General features: G+C 32.2%; 1 protein-coding gene and 1 non-coding gene across 2 annotated transcripts; both read right to left on the bottom strand.

Annotated features, from left to right (window-relative positions):
- Window positions 1-5,566: 5,566 nt before the first annotated feature.
- On the bottom strand, window positions 5,567-5,638 carry TRNAT-CGU (transfer RNA threonine (anticodon CGU)). The gene has a single exon. It is a non-coding gene; the product is annotated as a tRNA-Thr (tRNA).
- A 389-nt stretch (window positions 5,639-6,027) lies between these two features.
- Window positions 6,028-11,410, bottom strand: LOC102579668 (protein LONGIFOLIA 1). The gene is made up of 7 exons (XM_015306671.1): window positions 11,054-11,410; window positions 10,740-10,950; window positions 9,596-9,642; window positions 8,326-9,509; window positions 7,671-8,193; window positions 7,440-7,590; window positions 6,028-7,008 (listed from the first exon to the last, which is right to left on the bottom strand). The coding sequence occupies exons 2-7, from the start codon at window positions 10,891-10,893 to the stop codon at window positions 6,230-6,232; spliced, it is 2,838 nt and encodes a 945-aa protein (XP_015162157.1). The 5' UTR covers window positions 10,894-10,950; window positions 11,054-11,410; the 3' UTR covers window positions 6,028-6,229.
- Window positions 11,411-15,473: the final 4,063 nt, after the last annotated feature.

Genomic DNA, 15,473 nt, shown 5'->3' with positions numbered 1-15,473 from the left:
GGAGGGTGGGTGTGGGGGGGGGGGGATAGTGCTCCCTATACCAATGATTTTTTCATACTTTTGGCTCAAATCCGAAATTTGTAATTAAGGAAGGTTTAGTCTCATTCACTGCAGTATATCTGTTAGTAGTTCTACTTTAGTTTCAAACAAGTTTAATGGATTACTATAATGTATGAATTATATAGGGAGACTAATAATAACAAGATTATTTAATGGGTATCTTCTTCTTCTTTTTTTATTTTATATATAACAGATAATCTTAAATAGACTTTTATTTGTAATTGTAACCTTAAATTTCTTAAAGAACTTTCATTTAGGAATTAAGAAGCTTGGGAAAAGGATATTTTTGTCTTTTGATTGTTTTATCCTGGGATTAGATGATCTCGGCTTTGGGATTACTTATATCAAAATAAAAGATTCAATCAAACATAGGATAAAATAATTTCATATTTTATTCTAGATTCGTAAACAAAACAACCACAAAATTTTATTTTTATTTTCTCTTCAGAAATCATGTCAGCTCAAATGTCATATATACAGTCTCACATGTCGTCTTCTTTTTTTTGGCTGTTGCTTCTAATATAGATAGATGATCACTAGATGTATGTATAGCTAGGATGTACATAACATCTTTTTACGATAATGATGTACCTATTACTAAACTACTTTATTTAGCCTTTAGCTACCTAACCCTAGCTCTCTTTTCAACTGTAATAATACTAATAATACAGTACAATATTGTTAACAAATTAAAAACATAGAAATTTATTACTAGCGCTAGTCTATGATCAAGGGTTAGTTGATGCTAGCTAGGAGTAATTAAAATACTATCGTCTCTATTTTATTGATTATTAATTACCCTATTAATGCTAAATATACTTCATCCATCCAATTTTATGTGTGGTTCATGTTTGACTTGACACATCACTTAAAAAATAATTTATAAAAATGATAAATTTACAATATAACTTTTTAAATATAATAAATTGAATATTTTGGAAAACTCATCGGAAATGAATTGTAGTACGTAATATAAAGGGTAAAATATGAATAAAATGGTTAATTGTCTCTTGGTTTTTAAAATTGGACAAGAAAAAAAAAGTGAACAAATAAAAATGGATGAAGGGAATATTTGCAATTTGACATCTTTCATATCTTTGTATGATTTTGGGATAAGGCATAAATAAGAACTATATGAACTTAATTTTTTCACACCTCTAAACTATACGAGGAGCTTATTACTTCCCTTGAAGTAACTTCGAGGGGTGGGGTGGGGTGGGGTGGGGGCTATAAGAGTCTCATATAGTTTAAGTATGTAACTGCCAATTTCATAGTTCAAGAACATTTTTATAATTCATACATTCCTATATTTTTTAATAGTCTATGTTATATATATATTGTTGGTGTAAGAATTTTTTTAATTATCATGAGGTTTTTATATGTAATCACTTTATTCCAAATCACACATTTTAAAAAGGCTTTACCATAAATATATTTTGAATAACTTGACAATGTGCATAAATCTTCACACTGATAATTTACATTACTTAAACCTGATTATGAATATAACAATTCCAGAAGAACCGAGAAAATGATAAAAACAAAAGATCCAAACTGGCTCAGCTGCTTCAACCTTTATACATAATTTGAAAAATATCGTAATTTCGTATGGATTTTATCTTTATATATATACGAGTTAATATCTCAAAAGGTCACTCAATTTTGAGAATTTATCTAGCAAAGTCATTGAACTTTGTTTTGTATCAATAAAATCATTCAACTTACACTTTTGTATCAAAAATATCATTCAACTTAAACTTTTGTATAAATAAAATCACTGAACTAAATTTATCACAAAATAGTATTTTTTATGCCAAGTATACATTAATGGAGTTTAATTATTATGCATTTAATTAAGCAACAAATAAAGGTCTCTTGGGTTGGATATATATCACGGGTAAAGTGTTGATTTAGTGTGATAATCCTATTAAATTAAGCGAATACATTAATAATTATGGCTGTCACGTCTCATTTGCATTTGGAAATTTTGTAATTAAACTTCATTAATAAATGTATACATAGCATAAAAAATAACTACGAAAAGAAAAAAAAATTCCTGTGTAAAGCGCCAACTAATTTGTTTATCAAACTTCTCAATATTCACTGCTAGGTTGGGTTTAAGACTTTAAAATTATAAACCCAACAATAAGGGCTCCTGGGTGGGATATATCATGGGTAAAATGTTGGTTTAGTGTGTTAATCCTATTAAATTAATAATTAAGGCTAAATTTAGTTAAATGATTTTATTGATACAAATGTTAAAGTTGAGTGATTTTATTGATAACAAAATAAAATTTAATGACTTTATTAGATAAATTCTCAAAGTTGAGTGACCTTTTAAGATATTAACTCTATATATACTTAAACATAAAAATGAATTTGGCACAATAGTTGTAGATGCTGGCTACTTGTTTATATTTCAAGTTACTAATAGCATTAATAACTGATGATATAAATAGTCATATTTAATTGCATTTATATGATCATTTATGTGTGCATGATTATTTTAAAAAATTAAATATTTTCTTACATTTGTTCTGAACAGTTTTACATCAAGACCCTTTTAAAAAATATTATTTATAGATATGAAATTAAAGTATTCTTATGCCAACTTAACCGTTTTAATTTGTCAGACATACGAGAAGAAACCTGTGGCTCTGTGTATATATATAGATGGATAACCTGTAGCCTATATGCCAGACAAAGTCTAAGTAGCTCCGCCTTCTTTTGATATAATTACTCGTCACGTTTAGTTTTATTTGTCATATTTTATTTATAAATGTTAATTTCACTAATTTTTTGAAGTTAAATTGAACTAAATTAGTTCAATATTTTTAAATTTTGATGTTTTAAAACTATGTAAAAAATAAAATAAAAATTAGAAATTGCAATCTTTCTCATATTAATATACAATATATGATATAAACTGTTGATCAAAATTCATATAACTTAACTCTTGAGAAGTGAAATGTGACGAGCAAAAATAAATCGAAAGTGTATAAATGCCAAATGAATAAGTTGGACTAAAAATATTTATGCCCGTTAAGATGTGTCAAATTTAAAACAATGAGGAGGGTAATGACCATTCCGATGTTTGCTTAATTGGATCAAATAGGCAAATAAAATTCAGTTAAATTATGAGTTGTAATTAATCATCAGCTCAATGTCCGACTTATATAAAATCATTTTTCCTTTGTTGTTTATTTGTTCTTTTATAATTTGATTAAATCCAAACCAAACTAATAAACAATTTATTTTTTTAGTTTGTCAGACCATATCAGATAGAGATATTGACTTCTCTACATAAAGGGTATGTCGGGAATATCGAAAGATGTAAGAAATAAGTAGGTAAAATAATTGATCTTCAAATAACTTTTAAGTTGAAAATGTCCAATTTATGATTTTTGGTTCGGAAAAGGGCCAAAAATACCCCTGAAGTACAGGAAAAGGTCTAAAAATATCCTTCATCCATCTTTTGGTTTAAAAATACCCTTCTACTCATTCTTTTTTTGTCTAAAAATTATCCTTCCATCCTACTTTTTTGCTCACTTATACCCTTACAACTAACAACCCTCTCTTTCTTTTTTTTTTAAATACTTATTATGTGTCATTTTTTTATTGAATGAAATAAAAATTCACCTCTATTAATTTTTCCCATAATTTATCCAAATCAAAACAATATATTTTTTCAAGATCTAAAAAATATTTTTTTTTAAATCTAGTAGTAATTTCTATTTTCTATAGCTTTTTTCCAAAAAAAATAATTTGTTTTAGATAATTAAAATATTTTAAAAAAAACTAGTCATGCCACAATTACAGGGACATAATATATTAATATAAATCCTAAAAAATAGTCTATCCTTTTTTTTTTAAAGACCATTTAATTTTTTTGACTAATAATCTTGTCGTCCGCGTCATTAGTGATCAAATCTTGGACTGGTGCACCAACTGGAACAACTTTTTTTAGGATTTATATTAATATATTATGTCCCTATAATTGTGGCATGACTAATATTTTTAAAAATATTTTAATTATCTAAAACAATTTTTTTTTTGGAAAAAAGCTATAGAAAATAGAAATGACTAGATTTTAAAAAATATATTGTTTGGATCTTGAAAAGATATATTGTTTTGATTTGGATAAATTATGGGAAACAATTAATAGAGGTGGATTTTTATTTCATTCAATAAGAAAATGACACATAATAAGTACGGAGTATTTAAAAAAAAAGAGAGGGTTGTTCGTTGTAAGGGTATAAGTGAGCAAAAAGATGGATGGAAGGGCAATTTTAGACCAAAAAGATGAGTAGAAGGGTATTTTTAGACCAAAAGATGGATGGAGGGTATTTTTAGAATTTTTCCTGTACTTCAGGGGTATTTTTGGCCCTTTTCCGTTTTTGGTTTATTTGACTTGAAATACTTTTGTGTTATCGAAAAACATCAAAATAAGTTTTAAAAAGTGTTTAAGCCAGCTCCCATAGGCTTTAAGGCCTCCACAAAGCAATCGATTATAGGGAATTTTCGCAAATACCTATATAATAAATTTAATTATGCTTCATAGCTATAGTTTTCATATTTACGGGTTGTAATTACAGTTTAAGCTGACTCGTTTGTATAATTCGTGGGTGAGTTACATAATTTGTGGGTACGTTTGTATAATTGAGCTATTTTTGTATAAACTCGAAATAACGAATTTATACAAACACAAGCATCTGAACTTTAAACAGCTATACAAATTATATCATACAAAATTACATTATACAAAAGTTATACAAATTATATTATATAAATTCTGAATTATACAAAAGTTATACAAATTATATTGTATAAATTTTGAATTATACAAACTTGTAACTCCAACCCACATAATTATCACTGAATGTTGGTTGCGAGTGGTTATTAACTAGAATTATAACTAGGGACTATGATGACTAATTAACTAGTATATGTTTGATTAACAGGAAGTGTAAAATGAAGGCCCAATTTGTTACAAACGAGAAAGGACAAATTACTTAACTACACTCATTTACTTACCTTGATATCCATTTATCCCTACTTATTTCAAAATTTTCAAAAATCTCTTATTTACCTATGTATCCCGTGCACAGCGCTATGTATCCCGTGCACAGCGCTATGTATCCCGTGCACAGCGCTATGTATCCCGTGCACAGCGCTATGTATCCCGTGCACAGCGCTATGTATCCCGTGCACAGCGCTATGTATCCCGTGCACAGCGCTATGTATCCCGTGCACCAAGGGATAGGAAGTTATTTAGTACTTATAATATGTGGTTCCTATAATTTATACAAAGAGAATGATTTTTGATAAATAGAAAACTAGAAGGGATAGGATGTTATTTAGTACTTATAATATGTGGTTCCTATAATTTATACAAAGAGAAATGGTAGCCCAAAATGAAGGCCCAATGAGAATGATTTTTGATAAATATATAATTTGTACAAAGAGAAAAGGTAGCCCAAAATGAAGGCCCAATGAGAATGATAAAAGCTCCCGGCGAGGATCGAACTCGCGACCTTTCGCTTACGAAGCGAACGCACTACCACTATGCTACGGAAGCTTGCACACCTTACATATTCTATTTATTCGAATTTATAATTGGTTAATTTTGTACAAAACCGAAAATAAATTACTCGAAATTCATCTCTTTGGACGCTCTCTCGATTCACGCTGAATTCAACAGAAAGAAGGTGTGGGAACGAGTTCGAGGTAAAGGCAAATTGGTGTATTAAATTGAATAAAATCTGGAAAAGTACTCGTAAATATTCATATGGAATTGCAGGATAGTTTGTGGAATTGCATTTTTACAGTAATCTCCCAAATTCGTAACCCTAAACAGATCATTGATAAACTTTGATGATCGAATGCAGCTGTACAATGTGGTACCGAGAGAACTTATTTATTTCTTCAAATGAAATAGCTACTTCAGTTTATGTGAAAAATCATGGATTGGAATAACTTCAGTTATTGATGATGGACAGAAATTTGGTTAAAATATGAACAGAAGCATCTCTGTTTATGCAAATAAAACAGCACAATTTTTTGCTTTCCATTTGCCTTGATACATTTATATCTCACTTTTGCTAGCATCTCATATGTAAAAGTAAAACATTAGATTTGTACATGAAATAGAGCACAGAAGCTTGAACATTTAGTTGGTAAATAGTTGCCTACAATGCCTTCTTGTTCTTATCTGCTGCTCTCTGGCCTCATCACTTATTATTTCTGTAATAAGGTCTTTATATATTAAGCGCTCCACATCCAAAATCAATGATGGAATTTCACTGTCACCGTTTGTCCAATCTTCGGACTGACGCCTCAAATCTGCATTTAGGATACTTATCAAGTCATCTTCTTCAGAGTCCATGCCAACCTTTTTAGCATTGAGTTGGTCTATGTCTGACTGCAGTTCCTTCTGGAGTTGCTGTGCACTTAAATGATCTCGTCCCTGCAATAAACAGCTTTCTGAAGCTAGTTTGCAAGAAAGTATCTCATCGACTGTGTCAAAGACGTTCTTTCTGTGCATTTTCTGATTAAACTCAATCCGAGCACTCGTTTTACTGTGTCCATTTGCTGGCATAACGTGCTCCTCAGTCTGTTCCAGGATATGAAACAACTTTTGATCGATCAAATGGCCGGATGACTGAAGCTGAATGGCCATGGAGACGGAGTCCACGTCCTTGAGAAGGCCAGATGCCAGTAGTATTTTGGTGATGTATCTGTGGTCAGGATTATGATTCTGGCTCAAGGATCCAAACTGGTCAGTACTCACTTCGTAGCTGGAGTCCAGTAGTCTGAGTTGGTTAACCAGGTCCTTAATGCGCTCTAATTTCTTCTGGGTGGTGGCCTCAGTGCCAAGATCCATCCTCGTGTTGTAAGGTGAGCGATCCTGGTAATCTAGGTACCATAACTCATCTGCGGCATCCTCAACTGTTCAGGTGGAAAGGACATAAAAAGATTAACAGGCAAGTCTTGCTTGTACATCAAAAATCAATTGTAACATAGTTCTGCTCTGGTTAGTGAAAAGGAAAATAAATAGCTAGATCACTCGGTTCGTAGGAGCTTGTCCTAACTTGAGATCTCATGTAATCACTACTCAATCCTCAGCTAAATTATGACAGTAAATAAGAGATACTAACATGCTTTCTGTGAACACTTCAAACTAGCTAAACTAACTGATCTACTTGTGTTGAACATTCTGTCATTTTTCAACAAAGCAATTTGTTAGATTTTCCTTCTCTTTGGAAACATGCTTTCCATTCATTTCTTCGTGTTTATTTCTGGAAGTCATGATTGTTTGTAGTTGGCATCAAAAGCAGATGTTTTACATAGATGCTTTACAGAACTAATGCTAACCATACCTCTAAATGCAGTTGTTTTCTTCTTCACAGGAGATGGTGAATCTTCTTCATAGAATGTGGCATCAAGCACTGAGACTGGACTTGGCTGTTCAATTGTAGAAATTGCAAGTTCAGCCATTGGCCTGTCTTCAGTGAGCCTCAATATGTTACTCTGGATCAAGAAAAAGTTAAAAGTCAGTAATTGGCCATGTGTAGGATAAATAGATATGTACACGAAGATAAGTCGCTCACTTTGTCTTTAGAATCCTCTAGTCTTTTAGCATTAACCCTAAAGGAGTGATTTCTGCTTGTGACTTCTCCCTCTGCATGTGAGCTCCAACTGTTGTTGCTTTCTGATTGTAAAGAAGCTGCATCACTTTGCTCACTGAAATTTCTTGTGCTGCTGCTGATCTCACTCAATTCCTCATCAACTCGGAGCAGATTGTTGGGTTTTGCTTGCAGTCTCCTTTTTGAAGAGCCTGATTCTTTGGATTGCTTAATTGATTGCCGTCTGACCCTGCTGAATTCTGGTGATGTAGTGGTTGGACAAGATTGCTTCTTCTTCTGTAGTGGTCTTGGACTTACAGTTCCAGAATTCCTTCCTATTGCAGGATAGCTTCCTTCCTTTTGTTGGCGTAATGTTGGGTTTTGCACTGCCCTTGATGTTCCTTCTTTGATCTTCCTGTCTGGTGAAGGAAGAAGCCAACCAGACTCTCTGATATTTTTTGCTCTAGGTGTCACATCTTTCCAAGTTTTCTTGTCAGCTGTATCCTCTCTGTTATATACAAGGTCTTTAGTGAAGAGTTCTTGAAATTTGGAGACATTTGCAGTTAAGAAAGGGGAACATGCAATACAAATGTTATCACTTAGTTTGGATTGTTTCATAGTTATATTTAAAGATTCTGACCTTTTTGGTGGACGAGTTCCCTTTATGGTCGGAGAGAGCAGGTTGCATTGCTGCCTTTTCTGCACTATTTCCAAGTTCGCATCAGAGTCTGCCTGCTCTTCTGTTTGGACATCTAACCTTGCTCTTGTCTTCTGCATTGCTTCAAGAATCTGCTTCAGAGCTCTGAGGTCCTTTCCAGACTTTCTGAACTCAAGTTCAGTTATCCTTTTCTCCATTTCACCATACACCGAGAAAGATAGCTTTGGACTCTGAATTGACAGTTCCACATCTGTGTTTCTTGCAGATGACTTGAGGGAGGTTCTGCTGGCCTCCGGTTGCCTCCAGGGAGCAGGTTCTAGTGGAAGCCGTGAAGTTGATGCTGCTCTCATGATTAAATTGGTAGATTTCATTCGTGGGGAGCCGAAATCCTTTTCATTAATCTGTGAGAACCGCGTGACTTGATTATTCTTGCTCTTTTCAGCTGTTTTTGTCGATACTGAAACAGAATCTTTGGTAGAGAAAGACTTAGGTATCACTGTCTCGACTTCATTTGAGGGAATGGGATTTGGTAAAGCTTCCAACCCCATAAGCTTTGCTACAACACTGGAAGATCTTTTGTGATCCCCTAAAAGAAAATTTGATCTGGATTCAGAGGCTGAGCTCCTGAAGGACTGTTCTCTACTGTCCAGTGAAAGTCTGGGAAGGTCCTTTAGCCTTATTGAAGAACGCATCGCTTCTCTCGAGTCTCTTTCATCGTATGAGAAACGTGGATGATCTCTTGGTGCATGCTTTAGATCATCTTTTGAATTGCGAGGTGCTTCACGAAACTTAGCAGTTAAGTTCCTAGTTCCATCCGATGGCTTCCCACAGTTTGACTGCTGAAATGGCCTTGGAGAATCAATGTGCTTCATAACATGGACTTTACCTTCTACTTTGGTGACAGTTTTTACAGATAAACTACGGGCTTCCCTGTGCATCGAGTCCTTGACAACATCCCGGAAGTCAGGAGATTGCCGTCCAGAATGAGATGGAGAACTTGGTTGCTTGTATGGCAGGGTTTTCGAAGGAGATTCTGATAAGTTTCTTTGACCGCAAAGAGGTTGCTCTTGTTGTGGTCTTTTACTTTGTTCAACTTTTGGGTTAGCCTTGGATGACTCACTTGAGTGCGATACTTTGTTCCTGGCTACATCCCTTGGAGTCTTTTCCTGCAAATGCCAATCACATATTGGTAAGTTTTTTATGTGTGCTAGTTTAATGTTATCTTGATGAATGAAATTGTTCAAAATCTTACCGTAGCCAATTGCATTGTACATTTGGTCTCCATCTTGTCCATGGCACCTTCAGGACACATGAACCAGTGGTGAGATTTTCTAATTTAATTAAACTAAAGGAACTAACTATATGATTTATGATATTTATATCAAGATAACAATGTGTGTGCGGAAGATTTTTTGTGATTTAGAATATTTAAGCTAGTAGAAGTGCGGAAGTACATCATTATGCTTCAGCAGGAGAAAATCCAAGTTTTTGTATGCTCTACTACTCAACTGGAGTCTGGAAGTAGTATATCTGTATTTGGATATATAAACACGAGATTGTTTTTTAAGCTTATGAAAGTATACAAGAGGGCAAAAAGAACCAGAATGCTGATACTTGTGGTTAGCACATGTTAAAGATAATTTGCTTAGGTTAAGTAGTCAATTCTGAATCTTAAGGTGGCGTTTATTTGATCTTTTCCAAAACTTGAATATGCAAATTTCTTTTTTAGTTTTCGAAAGAAGTATTTGTTCCACTTGTTCTTTAAAGACTTGCAAAACTGAGTTTGTGAACTTGTTTTTTTTTTAAAACTTCAAAATAAAGCCAAGTTTGCATAGTGGATTTCTTGATTAGGTTCCTACATTTCCAGCCTTCCTAAACCAATGTGATGTATAACAATCTTGGAAATGAAAATATTTTGATGGTTTACTTTGTTTTCTCTCTATTAGTATTGCTAACTATCCATAAAACATGGTTTGCTATTGCCTTTCATCTCTTCTTGAAGCCAGGTCCTCAAATTTACCCTGATTACGTATTTCCACTTTTTCCTAAGAAATATATTATTCCCTCGTATCAAGAAAATGATAGTATTGGACAAATTATTTAATTATTGAAAAAATAAATTTCATAATCAGAATCTTCACAAGGACTATAGATCGATCGCAATATAAACTATGAATATTCAAGAAAATAATCCTAGTCACAGAAAATAATTTGATTTCCGATTACCAATGGTGTCATGACAGAATTAGTTTGACAAAGACAAATTCTGCACAAGGAGTTTAGAGGGAGAAAAGAACAAAATTGACAGAATTGAGAGGCTTTATTGTATTTGATTTATTCACTTGCAAAATTGCAGAATAGGAAAAATACATTTTTTTGGTCAGAAAAAGTAGTACCTGTGAGTAGCCTTTTGTGATTTTGACCATGGAGATGTTTGCCAATAAGGAAATGGTGTCTATCAAACAATTGGAATAACCCATTCATGCATCCAATTTTCTTGTGCAGATCTTTGTTGTCCTCTGTTATAGAAGATAACATTCTTGCTGACATTTTTGTTGCTTTCTCAAAGTCCAAAATTGGCAGAAATCATATGGCCTTATGCACTTCCTATGAACAACAAGCAGAGGATATTGAAAAAACTATTAATAGTAACTCATTTTTTTTTAATTTCATTCATTATTTGTTTTAGATATGAAACTTAAAGACTTACCAGTGAAAAAAGAAAAACTTTTTGCGCAGACAGAAAAACGTAGTCAGAGTAAACTTAGCACAAATGTGGTGCTTCGAGATTGAGAATAATATGTAGCTGCAGAGTAGCAGAAATCTCCACACCCAAGAACAGATGTTTTATTCACACAACAAAATGGTAAGAATGTTTCTTGCCTAAGAAAGGTTATGTTCTGTGAACAGAGAGAAAGAGAGTTTTTATGTGTGTGAAATGTGGAAATATTTGCAATGAATGTGGTATATGCATTATATATATAAAAACTATAGAGTAGCTGGCTTAGAATGATAGAGAAGATGGCGGGCAGAGTGGGAGAAAGAGATAGTTAATTATTTATTCTGTTTACGCTATATCATACTATAACTTGGTTTTATATTTATTGATTTAACGTAAACATCAAATTAACTTAAGATAAATATATATATTTGCATAGAAAGAGTGTTATGTGGATATGGTCTGGAGGAGGTGGGTCGGTCTGTCTAGTGTGGGGGAGAGGTGGGTCATTTTCTACACAGTTTCATCATTTCATGTGGACAAAATAATGAGTAGAGAGGTGGGTCTGTAGAGTGGGTAGGGGGTTAAGGAGTCTGTAGAATGGATCTCTCTTTTTCAAGTCACAACTAGTTGTATTAGATACATGGGCATGTGGAGTTTGTCAGATTAAATGTAAGAAAGTGGAATTATGTACTGGCAATACTGCCTCACAGAAGTCTTTAAAGTCCTTTTGTTCAACCTTACACAATTTGACCTTATTGCCCTTCTAAAAACTCTATGAACATGAACATGATCATCATCATGCTGCCATATGGCATTTGGCAGATAATGCTTTCAAATTTCTCTGTGGGTTTTCATTTAATAATCTTAAATATATCTGTTCATCGAATTATGCCTCACTTTCACAGCCTGGCTATGCCTAAATATTTGTCTATTTTGGAGCTGACTCGTTTACCTCCAAATATTCCTGATATATATCACGTTCCTTCTTCTTTTTTCAAATAAAATGATTTGAAGCCCCTTTCACTAAAATGTGCAAGTTCTTATCTTAGTGTAAGACTTGGTGAGTAGCGTTACTCGATAGTTGATATTAATGTGAAGAAAAATAGCAAATAATAATCGATAAAATAATTGAAGTGCATTATTTCATGATATGCATTTGTGTGGCAAGTGGACAAAGCCGCCCTTGATCATATGGGTGTTCATCTTTTTGTGTACGAAGCTTCGCAAGTTAGCAATGATGCTTTTTTTGTTCCTTTTTCATAGTGTACGTTTCTCCACTATTTGTTTATCCCACTTAATTGAACTGCGATCTATTTAAAGCTCATGTGTCAGTGATTTTTACTTGCTGTTTACTGAGGTAAAATTTTGCTGTTGTAAAAGTTCTCATTATTTCTTTCATACGATGACACTTTTAAAATTTGCGTGAATTATTAGTTTCATCTCCAAATTATTAACAGTTTTAAAAAACGTCATTTACTTGACTAAGTAAACTCAAATACACTCGAACTTAAGTCTGTTGAAATAATCTTACATGAGTCTAATATTCCCTCAGTTCCTAATTACTTGTCCACTTTTGAATTGACACAACTGTTAAGAAAACAATTATTGACATAGTGAATTTATTATTTTAGCCCTATTAATTATGAAGTTGATGAATTAAAAATTTAAGATTTTCAATAAATTTTACCTTTTTCAAAGTAATTAATTGAGGGTATAATAGATGAAAAAAATTGTCATTTCTTGATTTGTCAAAATGGACAAATAATTAGAGATAGAGGGAGTATAATTTAACCGGTTATTATAAGCTACTTGATCATCACTTCAAGGTTACTCATCCACACTGTAGTTAAACAATTACTCTTACCTAATAATTATTAGCATTAAAGGGTTCTAAAGGTACATATTGTATTATACTAGCAAGTAACATCCATTATACTACAAATTTCAATTCAATATTATGTAATGGCGCTTTGTTTATTTTTTTTTGGCTTGTACTAAATTAAAGAACCCAAAAGGACCGCTAATTATTATTTTTTGCTTTGGTCTAAGGTGGGGGCGTGTTCGGGGGATTGAATAAAAAATTAGTGCCAGTCGATGCTTCTTTTGTTTTCATATTCATTTTCTTGTTCTTGACTATATACACAATAATAAAATTATTAGTATTCCATAAAATACGTTGACTGGATTTTAAAATGAATTGAAGAAAGAAGTCGAAATAACCCCGTAATTTCTAGCTTATATACATTTTTTTCACTAAGTTTTCTCTAATAGTAAATTCCAAATGACAAATGAACAATTTATCATTTGATGACAATAAAAACATACGCGTTTGATCAAGTAGTAATAATAGATAAAAGGTCCAAACAGTACCAGGGCTTGTAAATGGCACTGTTTCAAATTCACTCTTTTGGTTCATTGACTACCAAAACTAAGGTGCAGTCGATCCATCACTGCAAAATGTCCAGGAATTTTTATAGATATTTTAATTGAATCAGTAAAAAAAAAAATAGTCTTCCATTATTTCAGTAAGAATTTGTTTCAAGCTATGCCTATTCAATAGTAAATGAGTGGAAAAATCATGTTTTATGACACAAATTTTCCGCTGGTCTCCCAATCCATATAGAACATCAAAAATTATTTTACTATGGACCTCTTTGTTCAAACAGCTAGTACAATTGGGATTGCATTGACCAACAGAACTAACAGTGATGTTTCTCATTGAAAGTTCAAAGAAAGAATTTACTAATAACTTGTTTTCTAATCAATGTACTGATTCTAAGTATAATATTTATTATTAGTTGTGTTATAATTTAACGCGTTACAGAAAAATACAAAAGGTTAGATTGTTCTGGTAAGTACTACTACAAATCTTCAATTCCAATATCTACTATTTTCTTCAATATTTTCTAAGCTAGCTGGTGTCTGTACTGAATATTTGTTAAATTGTCATATGCCTTTGCAACACATTTAATCCTTGTCGAGTTTTGTCACCGATGTATTCTTCTCAGACAATGACACTACTCAATTCAAGTTGCTATCCAAATATAATATTTGATCTAATATGTTGTCGTGTTCGAGTTTTAAGAATGAATAAATTCTTAATAGAAAGTGGTTTAATTCATTTTTCAGACAAATATAAGTGTGAATTTAGATTTATCGAATTAATAAATTTAAAATACAGGATACCTAAACAAAACAAAATAAAATGATAATATCTAACTTGATAATCAACCCATCCTTGTCTAGTTAAATGACAAAATTATTTCTTTATCTTGTATATTCTTCACCGCTATGTTTTAAGTAAAATATTGTAAGGTTATTAGCTTGTTCATCGTGAAAATTATTCAATTACTTTTAAATCATTAACACTTCTTTTATTAGTTGGAGCTATTAAATAATGTTAATGGCATAATACTAAGAAAGAAAAAGTTAGGGAAGTTCTCAATTATCATTAAAATAGTCACAAAGTCAGAAAGAGATTATTATTATTTTTGGTAAGAGGAACATAATTCTTTGGTACGTTGGAAATAAATATTGCTCAATTATAATAGCTAACAAATCATACAAAAGATATAAATCACATTTGATAAAACTTCTTGCAACATTTGAGAGATCTTTTGCTCAATCAACTTGACCGTTTCACTGTCGTCAAGTTGAATGACCAATTATTTTAAAACGATTGCTCAATTAATTGGGTCCACGTAACCGTAACGACCTCTCAGTAAATATTTACTCTATACTATATTTATACTAGTTGTAAATTAAACAATGGTTAGTAGGCATTTCGTGCATATTATTTATGTCTAGCTCTAATTCTCTGCAGTACAATTATAACTATAATTATTAATTTCATCCATGCGGATTCAATTATGTATGGGACGTATTTATACAACAAAAAAATGGACCCCATAGTATATTCATTCTCATTATTATTACTAGTATTATTATATTTATAGCATAAGCCTATAATAAAGTTGTAACGGACCCTATAAGGAATTTCATTTTTGGCCGCTATTACTTGAGTCATTTAGCTTGGAAAAGTACAATTGCGTGTAGTATTAATTAATCAGTACCAAATAAAGCTAGCTCACTAGCTAACTATTATTGTTAATTTGTTTTTATTTTTAGGTTTCTTTGTCTTAACCATAATTATAATCTATATATATGTCCAATTCCTAAAAATAGGTAACATAGCTTTTATCATTTGTGTTGGATTTAAGTGACTGCTTAACTGCAAATAGCATGACCCTTGCCTATGTTGTAACATGCCTCCATGTTCTGTTGTTATGGAATTGTAGGGTTATCTTTTAAAACAAGTTTAATTAGGCCAATCCCCCCACCCCCCATAAGCACAAACTGAGAGACTAATTAATACTGTACAATATATATATATATATATATATATATA

This window comes from Solanum tuberosum, unplaced genomic scaffold (genome assembly GCF_000226075.1).
Source record: "Solanum tuberosum cultivar DM 1-3 516 R44 unplaced genomic scaffold, SolTub_3.0 scf00004, whole genome shotgun sequence".
Lineage (NCBI taxonomy): Eukaryota > Viridiplantae > Streptophyta > Magnoliopsida > Solanales > Solanaceae > Solanum > Solanum tuberosum.
The sequence above is the reverse complement of the archived record's forward strand: the minus strand, read 5'-3'. Positions and strand labels throughout refer to the sequence as shown.